An 18,475-nucleotide genomic window follows, 5' to 3' on the forward strand; every position below is an offset into this window, starting at 1 on the left:
CTGTAACTTGGTATTTACTAAACCAAAACGAGAGCTATCACTTAATGTGATCAATTACTCCCAAAACAACTTATCAAAGGGAAGACGACATGTTTTGTTTTAAGGTTGCCATTCAAATGTCATCCACTCCACAAACAAGAGGTGGGCTTGTCTATTTCAAACTTTAGTGACACGGGGCATACCATAACAAACTAGAGCTATCACTGGATTGGTAATACACTAATGTGGGTGATGATGTTGGACAACAGTATAAATATGAGTAAAATCCATTTAGTAATAAAGAGATAGAGTGAAAATTTCATCAAAACATTAACCAAAACTTACTTTTCTATTTCTGGATTCTTGAAAGCTTCAAAGAAGCCATTATAAGCGGAGACATGAGCACAGTTCCAGGTAGGATGTTCCCGGACTGTCTCACACACTGACTGAAGCTTGTCTTCCTGGTTGATAGTGCTTGAACTCTGTACCAACAGTGACAGTATGATGTTCAGTGGTTTGTACAAGGTTTTAGCCTCTACCTCCTTTGTGCAGCGGAACAAACTGAAAACATTAAAGAAATATTAAGATCAAAATGAGAATTGCTAGAGTTTAAACCAATATATAGCAGGACTACTTGAAACATGCTTTCTCAAATATAAAGTTTTTAAGATCTTGAATCTTTGGAAAACTAAATTTAATAGTCCTACACAGAAAGCAGATTGTTTTTTAAGCTAATTAACTCAGCACAGTTACAAATATTAAGCCAGAGGTCTGAATGAAATTTGACTGTATGTTGATATAGTCTAGACAAACCTAAACAGTCTTGATGAAATGGTGCTACTGTACTAAAAATGGATGGAAGCATTATTTCATGAACAGAGGCAGATTCAACAGACAGAGGAATGTATTAAATGCCATTGTGAAAACATTCACAATTTATAACACAAGTCACTTTTAAATGTTTTACATCAAATCATGTTGATAAAATCACTTGCTAGGAAAAAATGCTTCTTACAGCCCATAAAATAAGAACTTGTGAGAAACTGAAGGTAAATCTGCAATACAATACACACCTAATAATGTGCTTGCTAGCATAATACTGTACTGTACTGAAGGACTCTCACAGGGCTAATTCATTGTAATCAAGTAATTAAGTAACATAATGTGCAAGTGTTCTTAATGTTTAAGTTTTCTATTTTGATAATATTACATTCACCTGTAGTATTTTTGTGTAGCGCCTGGTTGAATAAACACACATTCAAAAATGCCTGGTTTCTTGTACAGCACTAGGTGCTCACTCTTCTGCTCTATTGATACACTGAAAATATATATACACAGTATACTATAACCATTATTTGGCAAGTACAAATACCGTTACATACTGTCATAAAATATGTTGTTGTATCCAAATGGAAGGATATTTACAGAAAATGAGTACCTTCTTTCCTGCTGCAAGCAGGATCTGGCTTTTATCACAAGTTTGTTTAGAAACATACATGGAATTTTCGGGTTCATAATAATACATATTTACAGAAGAATAAGTTTAATTTATTAGTTGTATATGTAGCATGATTTTTCGGCGATAATTTTATAGCAACTTAAGTAATGAAATAAATACTCTGAAGTGCATTTTAGACAAAGATAAACAGGTTTTAATGTCCATAAATGAAGGCATCCAAAATATCAATAAAAGACACTGTTATAAGACAAACTAAACTTTAGAACTAAATGTATATCTTAAGAGCTTTAATTATACTATACAAAAATAAAATCTTAACTTTAAACTACCTACTACAATGTAGTAGGTTGTTTTCCCATCATACATGTATAATATTTTGATTAATGTCACTTTTTCCTTTAAAAAGAAACTGAATGTATTATCATAAAATAATAATCAAATACTATCCCTAGCTGAACACATCTGGTCGCCTAAATTCCAGAGTGCTGTAAGTCCATTTTTGGCAAAATTCAGATTTTTCTGTCATTTGGTATATCTCTATAACCTTTGTATAATGGTCAATTTGTGGCCTTGTCAAACTAACATAAACAGGCTAAATTTTAGTTCAACAAGGCTGTGAGTAGTGTAAAGTCATTGACACTCAAACTCTTTAAATGTCGTTTCCCAAAACTATAAAGAACCTAGTTACGGCATTGTGGAAATATGGCGACTATCTGATTAGAATAAATTTAAAATAAACCAACAAAATATAGCCTTGTTACCTGCTGTAAGTCTCTGGTTTCACCAACTGGACCTTGTACGGGTTTATATTGGCTGTGACCATGTTACCTACAGAACTGATCCCGGTGCTTACACCATCCACAAAACTCCTGAATAGCGACATTTTGTCTTCTCCCAGTCACACACAACAGGTCTATCTGTAACAAGTTCATAATTATATTGCTATTCATAAAAATCACAGGTTAAAGTATACAAAAAAAATTTGGCTGTAACTGATGACAGAAACTGTGGACACTTTAAAAGTTTTCATTTTGACCGACCCATGTTTCCACAGTGTGGTTGAAAATTACATTCTAGTGCAGTACATGCATAAGTTCTTTGTTAAAATGAACAATCACAATATGACTGTTCCACCAGATGATGAATTCACAACAATTTCTTGTTAAAAACTTTCAACATCTTGATTTTACCTAGTCATTGTTTTTGAAATAGTGGCATATTTTATAACATACACAATAAAAATCTGACTTCATTGAGATGTTGTTTTTTTTATAAAATTCATCAATACTCCTGAGTTAACTGCATAAAATGACACTTACGGATTTACAGACCAAGCCAATTACTTTAAAGGTTAGAAAGCCATGATGGCTCTAGCTTTGTCTCCAGAGTTAAAATCATAGCTGACTTGCACTACTGTGGCAGAGTATCATGCAAGGAAAACTGAAACTAGGCCAGTGGTCTCTGACAATATTTTTCCTCATTTTATACATATAGGAACCAATATATATAAAATATAGGAACAAGTTACCATGCTCTCTGGTGGCCATATTTTTGACAAACCAGAATGATTTGAACACTCTTGCACAAACTTAATAGAGGATCACCAAAGAAACATCTTTATGGAAATATTTCAAAATCAGATCAGCAGTTTATTATCAGAGGATGACATTTATAGATTTTTTTTATATTTTCAAACAGAATATTTTCTTGTAGAATTTCAAAGGACCTCTGAACCCCTAGACCCTACCTGATCTCAATTAGGCAAACTAACAATGTTTAATTTTCAACCTTATTTTGCTGAGATATATTATATCTGAAATGATTTAAAATGAACAATTTTGTCTTGTAGAATTTCAGAATTTCTCAAGAAGATTTCGTACCCCAACCTCTACCTGTACTCCAATTATCCGGGCTAGTACCAAGAACTTTTAAAACTGATTTGCTCAGGGTTTTTTTTTTGTCTGAAAAGGCGCAAGATGCAATTTATACAACAGAAGTTTTTCTGGGAGGTTACTCTTGAACTCCAGCATCACAATTTCCTGTATTTCTAAATGTAGGCCTAGAAATCTACATACTATACATGATTTTATATCCATGAAAGAATGTTCCAAAATTAATGTTTACTTGCTAATCCAAATTTGTACTTGAACCCCAGTACTCAGCTGTCCCACTTGTCCAACACTGAACAAAATCTGCTTCTGGCACTAATGTCATGAAACTATTATAAATTAGCCCTTTAACCTGAACAATTACATGAACATGATAAAATATCACCCAGACTGAGATACAGGTTGTCTTACAATGTAAGCCGCAATTTCTTTGGTGTATTTTAATTTTATTTGTTACAGTTAGGTCGTATCAGCTTAAATCAGATGGACAATTAAGACAATGAGATTCATTCTCAGCCAGCACGGGCATTACCGGTAGTTTTAGTTTCAGACAATGGTAAGTGTAACAAACCAGACTTTGAAAGAACCTAGCCTGAAAATAGCTCCATCTTCAATTAAATCTTGATGAACAATATATTAAGGCTCACAGTGCTGCCTCTTGAAATAAAGTCATTATTATTATTATTTAGTTCAAGTTCTTGCTCTAATTGTTGTTACGATAGTGCATGCAGAGTCCTGACCTCAAGTTCTTGCTCTAATTGTTGTTAAGGTAGTGCATGCAGAGTCCTGACCTCAAGTTCCTGCTCTAATTGTTGTTAAGATGGTGCATGCAGAGTCCTGACCACAAGTTCTTGCTCTAATTGTTGTTAAGATAGTGCATGCAGAGTCCTGACCACAAGTTCTTGCTCTAATTGTTGTTAAGATAGTGCATGCAGAGTCCTGACCTCAAGTTCTTGCTCTAATTGTTGTTAAGATAGTGCATGCAGAGTCCTGACCTCAAGTTCTTGCTCTAATTGTTGTTAAGATAGTGCATGCAGAGTGCTGACCACAAGTTCTTGCTCTACTTGTTGTTAAGATAGTGCATGCAGTCCTGACCTCAAGTTCCTGCTCTAATTGTTGTTAAGATAGTGCATGCAGTCCTGACCTCAAGTTCCTGCTCTAATTGTTGTTAAGATAGTGCATGCAGAGTCCTGACCTCAAGTTCTTGCTCTAATTGTTGTTAAGATAGTGCATGCAGAGTCCTGACCACAAGTTCTTGCTCTAATTGTTGTTAAGATAGTGCATGCAGAGTCCTGACCTCAAGTTCTTGCTCTAATTGTTGTTAAGATAGTGCATGCAGTCCTGACCTCAAGTTCCTGCTCTAATTGTTGTTAAGATAGTGCATGCAGAGTCCTGACCTCAAGTTCCTGCTCTAATTGTTGTTAAGATAGTGCATGCAGAGTCCTGACCTCAAGTTCAAACTAGAAAATGCTTTTGTAAAAAAGCGCATGTCTCCCCAAATGCAAAGTCCTATAGGCACGAAGTCAATAGGGGTCAGGAGCGAAAGTCTAAGAGACACTGATGGTTGGCTGCAACAGGGATCATCTACTTGGCATGTCCAGTCATCCCGCTAAATTTCAACACTAGTGGCCTAGTGGTTCTCAAGTCACTGTTCAGACTCCTGTGACCTTGACCTTTGATCAAGTGACCTCAAAATAAATAGGGGTCATCTACTCTGCATGTCCAATCATCCTATTAAGTTTCAACATTGTAGGTCAAGTGGTTCTCAAGTTATTTCCAAAAAATGATTTTACTTGAACAGGCCACTGTGACCTTGACCTTTATTAGACTGACCCCAAAATCAATAGGGGTCATCTACTCTGCATGTTCAATCATCCTATGAAGTTTCAACATTCTGGGTCAAGTGGTTCTCAAGTTATTGATTGGAACTGGTTATCAATGTTCAGGCCCCTGTGACCTTGACCTTTAACGGAGTGACCCCAAAAACAATAGGGGTCATTTACTCTGCATGAACAATCATCCTATGAAGTTTCAACATTCTGGGTCGAGAGGTTCTCAAGTTATTGATTGGAAATGGTTTTCCATGTTCAGGCCCCTGTGGCCTTGACCTTTAACAGAGTGACCCTAAAATCGTTAGGGTTCATCTACTCTGCATGACCAATCATCCTACGAAGTTTCATCATTCTGGGTCAAGTGGTTCTCAAGTTACTGACCGGAAATGGTTTTCAATGTTCGGGCCCGTGTGACCTTGGACTTTCACAGAGTGACCCCAAAATCGTTAGGTGTCATCTACTCTTTATGACCAATCATCCTTTTAAGTTTCAACATTCTGGGTCAAGTGGTTCTCAAGTTACTGACCGGAAATGGTTTTCAATGTTCAGGCCCCTGTGACCTTGACCTTTAATGGAGTGACCCCAAAATCGATAGGAGTCATCTACTTTGCATGTACAATCACCCTATGAAGTATCAACATTCTGGGTCAAGTGGTTCTCTAGTTATTGATCAGAAATGGTTTTCAATGTTCAGGCCCCTGTGACCTTGACCTTTGATGGAATGACCCCAAAAACAATAGGGGTCGTCTACTCTTTATGACCAATCATCCTATCAAGTTTCAACATTCTGGGTCAGGTGGTTCTTTAGTTATTGATTGGAAATGGTTTTCAATGTTCAGGCTCCTGTGACCTTGACCTTTGACGGAGTGACCCCAAAATCAATAGGGGTCATATACTCTTCATGACCAATCATCCTATGAAGTTTCAACATTCTGGGTCAAGTGGTTCTCTAGTTATTGATCGGAAGTGGTTTTCAATGTTCAGGCCCCTGTGACCTTGACCTTTGATGGAGTGACCCCAAAAACAATAGGGGTCGTCTACTCCAGCAGCCCTACAACCCTATGAAGTTTGAAGGTTCTAGATCAAATGGTTCTGCAGTTATTGCTCGGAAATGAAGTGTGACGGACGGAAGGACAGACGGACAGGGCAAAAACAATATGTCTCCTGGGGGAGACATAACAAGAGCAGTTTAGAGCACCGCCTATGGGTGCCATCGCTCGTCTGCAAGTGCTGGTCAGATTGTAAGAAAAGTGTTTTAGTTCTGAATTTTAAAGGTCCACTACTAACACCCGAACGAGTATTACTGTATATGAAAACCATGCAGAATTTGTACTATGCCCCAACGATAACTTGATATTTACAAACATGACTATAAATAGATTAAAATGGAACATAGGGAATTCAACATTTTCCTAACATGTTACAATCTAAATACTTCCAGGTTTTGTAGCAGTTACGAATTAGCTCAGTGGTAAAGCATACAGTCCATGTTCAACAGAGCTTTTGCCGTGTGGGTTTGAAACTCAGCACCGACATTTAATTTTTTTTTTTAGTTTTTATTTCACTTTTACATAAAAATTATGATTCCTTCATGAGTTCTGTGACAATACGACAGAGAAGTATCTAAAGTCAGATCAGAATAGTTTATTACATAACAAAGATGATATTGATTAAATGCATGCACTAGCCATGCAAATAATGAACATACTAGTGTGTTATATAAAGACATATAGATTATACAAATACAAGTATGCACACGGGCAGAATGTCGAGCCCTACAGCACCTTTGACCTCTAAGTGCGACCTTGACCTTGGACCTAGGGACCTGCTTCTTATGCATGACACTCTGTCTTATAATGGTGAACGTTTATGCCAAGTTACATCAAAATCCTACCATGCACGAAGGAGAAAGGCTCCGGACAAACTTCAAACCTTTGAGATAGGAACATGGGGTTTGCGCATGACATGCCTTCTCAATGAGTTAAACATTAATGCAAAATATAAACAAGATTGGTCCATGCATGTCAAAGTTATGGTCCGGACAAAACTGGACGGACGCACGCACATACACCGAAAGTGGCAACTATATCGAGCTCACCGCAAGCGTGCTCTACAACAAACCATCAAAAAAAGAAAAAAAAATACGGAAGGAAACGAATAGGAAAAAAAACAAAAAAAAAAAAAATATCCGGAAAAAAAAAACAACCCTCGTGAGGATTCGAACGCACAAAACGATCTACTTACACCCAGTTATTGTCTGCATTTTACCCAACTGAGCTATGTTGCCATATATTTAGTGGATATTTGAAATGAAAGAAATACTAATTATTGCGTGTCAAGTAATGTGCAAGCATTATGAATGGTTATTTCATCAGTTATCATGAATTAGACTCGTCCTCGCGTTTCAGCGGGAATCACGTTATCATTGGGGATTAGTAGCCGAGACTTCATAACCTGATGTTTACAAACATAGCATAGGGAATTCAACATTTTTGTAACTCACTAAAACTTCATGAAAATCATTCTGATAATACAGGTAATATACAGCTAATTACTACAAGTTTTTGGGTGCACAATTTAGGCCCTTCCCGGATAAATGTGTTTTCACAACTTCATCTGCAAACTTATTTAGTCAATTGCTTTTCAGCCTAGTTTTAAGAATATAGATGAATAACTATCTAGCACTGTAGAAACAAAATGTGATTGAAATTTACCTAAATACACTGATTTATGTACGTATTGCTACATAAATTCAATAAAATTTTAGACATTAAACACATTGTCTTGGCCTAATATATGTCACTGTCAATTTGAAACTAAAATCTTGTATATCTCATATTTTTCATGCATATCATGTATAATTACCATTATTGAAATACAAAAGAATACAGTTATTTTGTGGCGCATCTTTAGGAATAGATGGATATTTGACGTATTAGAATTTGAACATCACCAAATCATAGAAAGAAAGAATTGTTTTATGTGAAAATTGAACAACTTATAAAATAGGTATATTATTCTAGAAATCGATTGTCAATTAACTGATTTATGCTTGAATTTCTGAAAAGGGAACACATAAAGGGTCCACCCTTCTGGACAGTGTAGCACGTTTAAAACCTCACCATTTTTAAACAAATGTTGTGATTCTTTGTTTTGATGCATTAATTTGCAACAACGTACGAGTGCTGAAATGACGAATAACTAGGTTAAACATCGTTTTCAGAAATTTTGAGAATTGTTTATTTTCATTTCTTTACAAATGGAATTATTTCAAAGGGGGACAACTTTTTTGAGAATATTTCAAATACGAGACCGTACAGGACAAAACTGAAAAACATATATTGAATAACTACAATGTCTGTAAAGATGTTGTTTGTTTACAAACAATTGTCAGATGAACTTAGATTCACGGTTTGTAATGCTCATTTTTATAGATTAATCATGTCTATTTCATTAAAGTCATTATGTACATTTACTTATAATAGTTGTTTCCCTTAGATACGATTGCAAATAGCAATCTGTCAAAAAAACATTTGGCGGACCAATAGAAAAAAATAAGTATATATCAACGAAAAACTTACATATTTTTTTAATTTTAGGACTGTCACTTTTCTATTTGTCTGTAATAATTATGCAATATATCACAGTTTGTCATTTACAAAAGAACAAAATGACTTTCGTGAAACAGACATGATTATTCCATAAAAAAAGATATAATGAACCGTAAACTGAATGTCTAACAATTATTGATGTATTGAAAAATGAAATAAAAATACTAGGTCACCTGCTTTGTTTCAATTTAATTTGCCCCCAGATATGGTGCTATTTTTAACATTTTTCAAAATTTCTATAATCCTAAAATCTATTTCAGTAAAGTACAATAATCAGCATAAATTTGATATCTAAGCATTTTTATAACGGAAAACAATATATCTTTTAGAAACATGCTCAGAGAAATCAAAAGAAAATGATTTTGTAAAGAAAGGAATACATGTTCAGCAGACCCAAGGGCTATTTTTGCATATTTTTGTCAATTTAAAGTTGGTACATTTGCTTTTTTATTGAGTTTCACGTAATAGAATTTAATCAAACTCTGCACATACCTTTGGCAATGTCTACCTAATCTAAAACAAAAAGAAAATTCATAGGTCACCATATTAGATTTCGCTTAAATCAAATTACAACGAGGTGGGGTGTGACAGGCATTTATACAACGCAGGCTAGTACGAAATACTCTTTCAGTGTTTGAGCAAATGACTTAGAGAGATATATCAAATTATCAAATGGCAGATTTCTGGTGTTTCTGAAGCATTTTGATGTCATAGAACGATGAAAGTTTTCGTCTTTCTCCGAACAAAACCTACAGTTTACAAATATGGATGTACGGTATGGGTACAGAACGGGATTAGAAACTGCTATGACTCAATGCAGCGTTGGAGCACCGGTATAAATTACAGACTCCAGTATATGTCGGATTGAAGCAATTTGAACTGAAAGTACTTTAAATGTATATTTTGTAACCATGGTGATACTAATCCTAACCTCTAGTCAGTATATTATACATATTATACATTAAATGCATGCGAACATACAATAATTTGCGAATTTTTGCTGTACGCGACATCAGATAATCACTTCTGGGCATGCGCAGAAGACCGCTCCAACTCCGCAATGAGCTACATCGATTAGAAACACAACCAAATTGGCACGATGTTGGGGTAAATATCGACCCGTCCGGAAAAACTGTAGCGAGCGCCTTTAATTGCATGTTTAAAATCAAATGTTAAGATAATGGCTATTTTCAAGTGACTATTCAGAATTGAAGGTCAACTGGAATTTAATCTTAAAGTTTTAGAAAAATCTGCTGTTAAAATAAAATCCCAATCACAACTGAGACTGAAAAATGTTTTGTGAAAGATGGGACCTGTTCAAAAAATCTTAAATTACACTGTGGTAGAACCTCTATAGAAACATTCAATGTATAATCCAGCAATACCTATGTTTGCTTTGGAACGTGTACAAATACATCTTTACCATAAGCATACATGTATCTATTTATATGTTTACATAATTATCTCGTGTAATCCATAAATGTGAAGATTTTTTTTGTATTATAAAAGCTGTAATGTAAAATGTAATCTATTATCTAGTAAATCTAATTGCAATGTAAATATGTTGCAATTGCACTGATATATTATTGTGACATTAACAAAGTTGTAACGGTAATTTCAATTCACACGATTTTATTATATGCTATTTAAAGCTACTAGCCCACAGATAGTGTGAAGTTTTTGAACAAAGTTCAGCATCAAGCGTATATATATATGTGTTACTGAAAAATGATAAAGTGACAACTCTGACCAATAGCATTACGTGTCTTTAATAGATCAGATAAGATTAACAGGTAATGGAAGGACTTATTAAGGTATAAAGAAATAATGAAAATGGTGCTGTTGTCAATTAAGTATTTTAACACATTCAAATTATTGTATTTTACAGTTAAAGATCAAGGGTGTCTGAACAGCATCTGAGAGACTGAGTAAACCATTAAACTCTATCAAAGAGCATCTTAGCCCTCTCTTGCAATGCATATATATACCGGTATTAAAAAGAATGGGTGACTTAATTTTTGTCATGAAATGTTTATCATTATTGGCTAGAAAAAAGTACAGAATACAGCTAATCTGCATGAGCTTCAGATGCTTACTTTACAAGAAGGAAGAACACCTGCTGGATGCAGGCAAAATTCACCATGATGTAGAATCCATTATCGCCTTGTTGATGTTCCAAACTTCCACCTTGTCCTAATGACCAAAACAAGAGGTCATGGCCAGAGATATATGGTTCGAACCTCTTACCTAAACTCTCCTGTTTTAGAATCTGTCATCCCACATACCGTAAAAGAAAAGCTTTCCCGGTCAGCGGTATGCTTGCTAGACACCACACAGCTGTAGGAGGGGAGTGCAGTCTGCAACCCTGCGATACATTGTACTACAAGCACGTTCTCTTTGATGTACTGTATCATATTTGGGCACCAAATGTAACAGGCTGAATTGCCGCTGAAAATACTTCAGTACTGACCGGAAATTGAACCCGAGACCTTTTACACCTGAGGCGGACACTCTACCACGTCACTATAAAAGCTATAGCTCTATAGCAACGATGTATAAGTGCACCCTTATATTCTACCCTACTTCATCTTGTACAAAATGACCGCCTCAATGGCTGTGGTAGAGTGTCTGCTTTGTGTGCGGGAGGTCTGGTGTTCGATCCTTGGCCGCATCATACCAATAACTTGAGAAATGGTACTGGTAGTGCCCCTGCTTGGCACTCAGCATTTAAATTGGTTGTACCAGGAGGTAGCCTTTGGCTTATCGGGATGACTTATTTATTTTCTGATCTGATATTTTATAGTTGTCATCCCTCCATGACGAAGACTGGGACAGTCAAAAGTTAAATTACAACGCTGTCACGAAACATATCATATTATCTGGACTAACAAGGCGGTAAAATTAACTACTTCCCATTTGCATATAAGTCTACGTTTGTTGACATTCAGTAAAGATCTTCTGTAAGTATCTGTTATTGGATACCTACAAGAGTTTTGTAGCTCATGTTATATGTTGATGATATGAAAGGTTAAATAAAGATTACATTCACACTGAGAACGTGAATAGTCAAAAGTACATGTGACGAGGGTTCAATAGTAAGCAACAGGTCTTAAACGATTTTCCTACATATTATGAACAGCTTGGTAATTCTTAATAATAAACCAAGGCCTATGTAACACAAAAATCTAAAACAAAAATTCACCTGAGTGGAGGCTACAAAAGGCTTTAAAATAACCTTAACCTCATAGCATTATCCGAAATCTTACCTATCCGAACAATACTCCACAGCGATATTGCGCATATGCTCAAATCTCACAACGTTGTCAGGATCTGTAATAACTTACACGTCCCTAAATAATTATTTCATAATGTAGACGAAGTCAGTTGCTTATGTCAAATCAAATAACTTTAGAATCAGCAAATTTACTGCCAATTAGTGGATTTTGTTTCGGTTCCTGGTTACTGGTTGCCGTTCGCAATCTACAGGAAAAGAGGAGCAAATCTTCATCCATAACTTAAAACGTAAGAAAATCAAAGTCCTTAAAAACTGCATCGATCGGTACTACCATATAGCTCGAGAAAAATCATTAAAATTAAATATATCAAATAAAATATAAATCAAACTTTGAAGTTTTGTTGTTTGTATCATCACCTGGGGCATGTGCAGTGAAAATTTTTTGATTAATTTCATTTGATATATATTTCTAAAGTCACTATAATTATGTTCATTGTAAAAATACTTCGTTTTACTAAAGTGGAAACTTACAGGTACTCGAAAATGCAACAATCTGATTGGTCAGTTAGAACCCCTGATGTCATGTTCATGCATATGGCCTAAAAATTCTTTGTTTCCGGTAACGAACTAAAAAAAAATTAGGGTACTGCAGTAGATATATTATTATTATCAACATCATCAAATATAGGTCGGACAATTTCTTTTCGGGATTTTTTTTTAATAAATGAGACTTTTCGGAAATTATTTTTGTATCAAAAAATTAACACAATATTATAAGGGGGTTGTGCCTTTAGAGCATCAATGAGTTGATTCCTAACCTCATTGACCATGTTTAAAGCATAAAAGGTGCAGTTTTGCAACTTTTTATAAAAAAGTTGAAAAAAAAAAGATCTCCAAGGCCATAAAAACATTTAGGGTCGGGCCAAAAATTTAGGGTAGGTGGGGATACCGGACACAAACAATTTTTTAAGCCTTACGAATACAATGCATCAACGCACAGGACGTAAGATCCCAGAAGTCTATCTTTAGAAATGCCCCTACCTATATATTGGTATAGTTTTTTTTTAAGATAGGCTCCTTGAAACTTATTGATAGAATTTCAGACTCCTGTGTTTTATTTGTTGTCCATGCACACAGCCTAATGAACTAGATGCCCGCGGGCAACATGTCGAGCCCGCCCTTTGATCCCTGTGACCTTGACCTTTGAGATAGGAACCTGGGGTTTGAACATGACACTTCGTCTCATGGAGTTAAACATCAATGCCAAATATAAACAAGATTCCTCAATGCATGTCAAAGTTATGGGCCGGACAAGATATGGCATGATCTTTGACATATGACATTGACCTTTGAGATAGGAACCCGGGGTTTACGCATGACACTCCGTCTCACTAAGGTTAACACTAATGCCAAATATAAACACGATTGCTCCATGCATGTCTAAGTTATGGCGGACTAACAAATCCGGATGGACGCACGGACGCACGCACATACACCGAACAGCCATTTGGACGTCTAGCTATGTCGTCGCTTCCGCAAGCGTGCTCGACAAAAAAATATTTTTTTATTTTTTTTCCATGTACACAGCCCTGTAGTGTGACTCCCGCCTCTAAATAATAACTAGTAATGTCATAAGTTAAATATTAATTAACCGTAGATGGAAGTAATATCCGCAGATTGTTTCAACATAGATATTTTATTGCCCTCTTTGGTTCGAACACGAGTTTAACCATCAGATGAAAATGTCTTATTTTAAAATCCACTAAAAATATATGCACTATTTTATTGAAAATAATGCGAGGCTACTGGCCTTGTAAAACAGAGTGACATACCGATTACGGAGATTAGACGGCAATGGATTAAAGATATCAACAATTTCATTTACATATGAATACGCCATGGACGTGGCGCCACTGTCCACACGTGTCTTCATACAGCAAGCTAGCTAGTGTGTGAAAATCTTAGGAGGAAAATAAGTATTCAGGCACAAAATCTTTGTTTTCTGACCGTGTGGTCGCTGTTCAACCAGTTGGACCAAATTAAAAATACATGCTTGCTGTGTACGTCGACATTTTCCACTCACTTTACGCTTTGTTTTATGAAGAACAAACACTTGAGACTTATGCTTTGTCAATAAAACATACCAAGTATTTCTGCATTAAACAACCGCTGTATAGGTACTAACTAGTGTTGAATGACTTTATGAAATCAATTTTTCGAAAGAAAATGTCAGACTGACTTTCAAGGCTAGCGTAGACCTAGTATAGTACAGCAGTTTCAAAAGTTTCACGAAGAAAAGGACAAGGGTCCGACGTTTCGAATAAAGATAATGTTTTTTATCTGTATAGATGTTCATTTTACACATTGTAAGTATTTGTGCGTACTTGAATTCGTCAGACACATGAATAATGACAACACAACGACTGTCATTTAAATAGTTTTTAATAATATAATACGTTAAAACGTAAATTACTACAGTGATCAGAGATACATTTCTGCATGTGAAGAATAAAACATACAGTGTACATAACAAAATGCAACGACGAATGAACTAGAACACTTTCAACTGCCCGAGGAAATTACACTTCCATCATTGGTCCCTCATACAAAATTATTTGGATCGAATGACCCAGAAACGAAGGGAAAATATTATGCAGTATACGCATGTTCCAAATGCATGAATTCCACGTGGCGTTGGTCTACACTCCGAATTAGTCATATTAAAAAACAACCTACACTAGCACACGTTACTTTATATTCGATATTTCATCCACTTCCTTCAAAGTGTAGTCCAAAATCTTATCATGGCCTTCAAATCGGAAATACCCTGAAAATTTCACTCCTTTTAAAAACAGCGGGAACCATAAAATATCATCTGGCCACATTTCTTTAAATGGAATATTGTCAATCGAGAACCAGCTCGGTCTCATTTCTGAAAGGAAGCAAAACTGCATTAAAAATTCATAACTAGTTTGCGCACTAAGCACCATGTAAATATGTACACATCTCAGATACATACCCAAAGGTGTATAATATATTGGTTAGACATTTCTGTTTAATTAACACTGTTGCAACATTTCTTGTGTAAACAGCATTATGAAGCAGATCAATGCTAGTTTTTATCCATTTTTATGCTTTGGCATGTAAACAAGATAAGTTTTCAAACAGTTTCATTTCATCAACTTCATTATCGCACACAAGGCATTATTTGTCAATGATATTTAATAAAACATAACAATCTAGTTTCACAATAACGCGCGTCTAATTATCAAAATAAAGTATAACCTTGTGTCTCCTTCGGCTGTCCCTGATATTTCGACCCAGTGAATACATGCACCTCCAGTAACTGAGGGTCTCCAACAAACTCGAACACAAGTCGACCAACTTCTTCAAGTGATTTTGTCTCTAATTCAGCTTCCTCTTTAAGTTCCCTGTCAATATATTGTAAGAAACTATTGCAATTCCACAAACTTTCTACAGTGAGTAAGTTACAGAAGTTTAAGTTATTATGGCAACATTCCAGCTTTCCACTGTGAAGGAAGACCCCTAGTACGGACAGCTACCGAGTTAAAAGAACCTATATTCGTAAGCCAGCTTGATAGCTTTCTGATACGATTGAATTCTCCACTCTAAGCGAGGCGGTGAATACCACGTGACGATTCGAAGTCAGAGATCTTAATAAGCCAACCATGGAGGTCCCAAAGACTACAAAGAATTCTGATTATACATTAGTTTTGTCTGTTATAATTGGTGTATACAGCATTATCGATATACTCATGATATAGGTGTATAAACGTATATTTGCTTTTTGGACGACCATCAACCGACTGCAAAAATGTTGGTATATTTCAGAAAAACAACAAATCTAAATTCAATGCGCATGGAAACTTCTTAATTTTTTAGTGGCTGCTGCATCTCATAAATGAACACAATACTGGATACCGTATCTGTTACCTGATAGCACCTTGTAAAATGGTCTCTCCTGGTTCTACTTTTCCGCCAAATCCGTTCCATCGGCCTTTTCCGAATCCTCGCTTCTTCATGCCAAGTAAAACTCTGGCTTGCTGTCGGATCAGCACAAGGGTTAGAACTTTATTGACAACCATAGTTTTGCCTCTAATAAAGAAGGTTACAGAAATTATACGAATGAATTTATTCAACAAAATATAATGAATATACAAATTTAATTACCTAGGCATGGACTATTCAAACAAAATTTGTTTAAGAGCATTTTAAACATGAAGACTAAAACAAAGCCCTACCTTCTAATACACACAATTCCATAATAACTTCCAGCATTATCTACATGTTAAGATTAACATGTTCAGATTAATGCGTTATGACTAGGCACACGAAGACCAACTATTACCTTAAAGGGATGTAAGATACACATTTCATATTTAAAAACATGAAAAAAATACCTCATATAGTTTCTGTAAACATAAAATTAACAAGTCTATGTGTATTATCAGTTCTGTGTACTGGGTTTAAAATAGAACACACTTTGACTATATACATATAAACACAGTATAAATGTGTACTACCACTAAAAAATTGCTGTTTCTATTAACATTCAGCCGTTACTGCACGACATTAAATAAAAAATTTATGAATGTAGTTCTATATGCAAATAATTCAAATAATTAGTAAAGTTAAATACATTTGATGAGGATTGTCTACATTTCAAGTAATTATCTACAAATAAAATATTTTAGTGGAAGATAGCAATTGGATATCTCTAAGTCAAGAAAAAGTATCAATTTATTTATGTCCCTGTATTAAGGTTACATCTACACTACAAGAATTCGTAACAGGTCAACGGGAAGCAACTCACAAAGCTCCTGATTGGTTGAAAAAGTATATGGTTTTCCGCGGTGTATATTTACCATGCAAAGTGTTCTCCCATTGGTCTAAAATACGTTGGATTTGTTTGAAAACTTTTATTTCATAAACTAAAACTTTTTTTGTTGGGTTTAACGTCGCACCGACACAATTATAGGTCATGTGGCGACTTTCCAGCTTTGATGGTGGAGGAAGACCCCAGGTGCCCCTCCGTGTATTATTCTACTTCATGACATCTGGCTCAAATTATATGGAATGATGCATTTTGTATGAGAAATATGCACGTTTTATCAATAGAGCATTTTCATGAAAAATAAAAAAAACAAACTTCCAGATTATGGGTAACCGAGTTCAAAGAGAAAAAAAGTGCCCAAAAGTGACGGTCAACATGTACATTTCCTGCAGTTTTTCGATAGCACTTGTATAGTTCTTTCATCCTGAGTAGGTGACATCAAAAGTTTAATATGTAATTTAGGAAAGGTCCATGACCAAAAACATTAAAATGTGGGCCTATGGAAATTGAGTTAGTTCCCGTTGACCAACAACTCTGAACTTACTGAACTGTAACTGTAGATCGATCTAGTATACAATACCGTATGTGTTTACCCACCACATGTATTCATCTATTTATTTATCCATTGTGTTATGGCAGGAATGATCTCAAATTATTTGATAGCAAATCAATAAAGCAGCGATTCTTACCTCGGTTGAACTAACAATAAAGTAACGATTACACCAGCCGCATGGAAATATATTTATGGCGCGTAAGTACACTTCGTACTTTTTGTCTCCTTTATGAAGATTCAGATTGGGTGCGTTATTTCCCTTTGATTAAAAAACCGTTGATAGCAGTTATGTATAATTGTTACTTACCTATATTTATTTATACAATGCATGCGTGTCAGTCATTCTTTTTTTTTGCAGTTACAGTTACTGCTAGCCTCTGTATTATAGTTCTTGTTGGTTAGGAGTTCAGGCACGTTGATCAATTGATAGTTAATAAATGTCATACAAAGTGGTAAATGCGCCGAATGGACCCAAGAATCTTATAGTTTATGCAGTATATTAACAGTGCGCTACTTGGTCTCTACAACTACATTAACTACATAATGCGCCAATAAGTTAGTTAGTTTATACTTATCTATTTACGCTCGATTGTGATACATCATTCTTGATAATACCCATCACCACGAGGGTCATGATGGCAGAAGAGATAGATTCCTTTTAAATGCTGAGCACCAAGCAAGGGAGAGCTACAGGTACCATTTTCTCACGTTTTTGGTTTGACGCGGCCGTGGATCGAACCCTGACGACCGCCAGTACACGAAGCGGACTCTACCACTAGGCTATAAAGGCAGAATCGTTGATAATTGATTAATTATTTATCATATACTTAAACCTTACGATTACTCAGTTGCTGAAATCAGTTTATCATATTAGATTCTATTTATTGAAGTTAACGAATATTTCATCGCAAAAATGATGTCACTTATCTCTGGCGTGCCAAAACGATTATCGTGTCCGCTTCCGGTTATATTACCCGCTTCCGGTTATTTGGTCTGGGTTGCAGGATTATGTCCTATGCAGCTTCGTTACTATTCATAGTAAGGTATATAATATTTATAATA

At 35.5% G+C, this 18,475-nt stretch overlaps 2 protein-coding genes across 7 annotated transcripts in view; both read right to left on the minus strand.

Moving 5' to 3' along the window:
- Positions 1-12,265, minus strand: part of LOC123564164 (85/88 kDa calcium-independent phospholipase A2-like) — a 67,862-nt gene extending 55,597 nt beyond the window's left edge. For 4 of the 5 annotated variants that reach the window (XM_053536813.1, XM_053536814.1, XM_053536812.1 and 1 more), the window contains exons 1-4: positions 12,037-12,265; positions 2,200-2,355; positions 1,196-1,297; positions 325-540 (exon numbers count right to left, since the gene is read on the minus strand). In XM_053536813.1, coding sequence (XP_053392788.1) covers positions 325-540; positions 1,196-1,297; positions 2,200-2,321 — 440 coding nt within the window. In that variant the 5' untranslated portion in view covers positions 2,322-2,355; positions 12,037-12,265. The remainder of the gene's footprint in view (positions 1-324; positions 541-1,195; positions 1,298-2,199; positions 2,356-12,036) is intronic. The other variant, XM_053536816.1, reaches the window with a different exon arrangement.
- Positions 12,266-14,429: 2,164 nt separating this feature from the next.
- On the minus strand, positions 14,430-17,648 carry LOC123562798 (oxidized purine nucleoside triphosphate hydrolase-like). Of its 2 annotated transcripts, none has more exons than XM_045355392.2 (4): positions 17,550-17,648; positions 15,960-16,121; positions 15,291-15,436; positions 14,430-14,937 (listed from the first exon to the last, which is right to left on the minus strand). In XM_045355392.2, the coding sequence occupies exons 2-4, from the start codon at positions 16,109-16,111 to the stop codon at positions 14,753-14,755; spliced, it is 483 nt and encodes a 160-aa protein (XP_045211327.2). In that variant the 5' UTR covers positions 16,112-16,121; positions 17,550-17,648; the 3' UTR covers positions 14,430-14,752. The 2 variants fall into 2 exon arrangements, with proteins under 2 accessions (XP_045211327.2, XP_045211326.2); XM_045355391.2 differs by lacking the exon at positions 17,550-17,648 and adding an exon at positions 17,405-17,427.
- Positions 17,649-18,475: the final 827 nt, after the last annotated feature.

The sequence above is a fragment of the Mercenaria mercenaria genome, chromosome 2, assembly GCF_021730395.1.
Source record: "Mercenaria mercenaria strain notata chromosome 2, MADL_Memer_1, whole genome shotgun sequence".
Taxonomy (NCBI): domain Eukaryota; kingdom Metazoa; phylum Mollusca; class Bivalvia; order Venerida; family Veneridae; genus Mercenaria; species Mercenaria mercenaria.

Coding starts and splice junctions, on each gene's coding strand:
- LOC123562798 (XM_045355392.2), bottom strand. CDS start 16,111: ATGGTTGTCAATAAAGTTCTAACCCTTGTGCTGATCCGACAGCAAGCC. Junction 15,437..15,959: donor ATTTTACAAGGTGCTATCAG/GTAACAGATACG, acceptor ATATATTGACAG/GGAACTTAAAGAGGAAGCTG. Junction 14,938..15,290: donor ACAGCCGAAGGAGACACAAG/GTTATACTTTAT, acceptor GCTTCCTTTCAG/AAATGAGACCGAGCTGGTTC.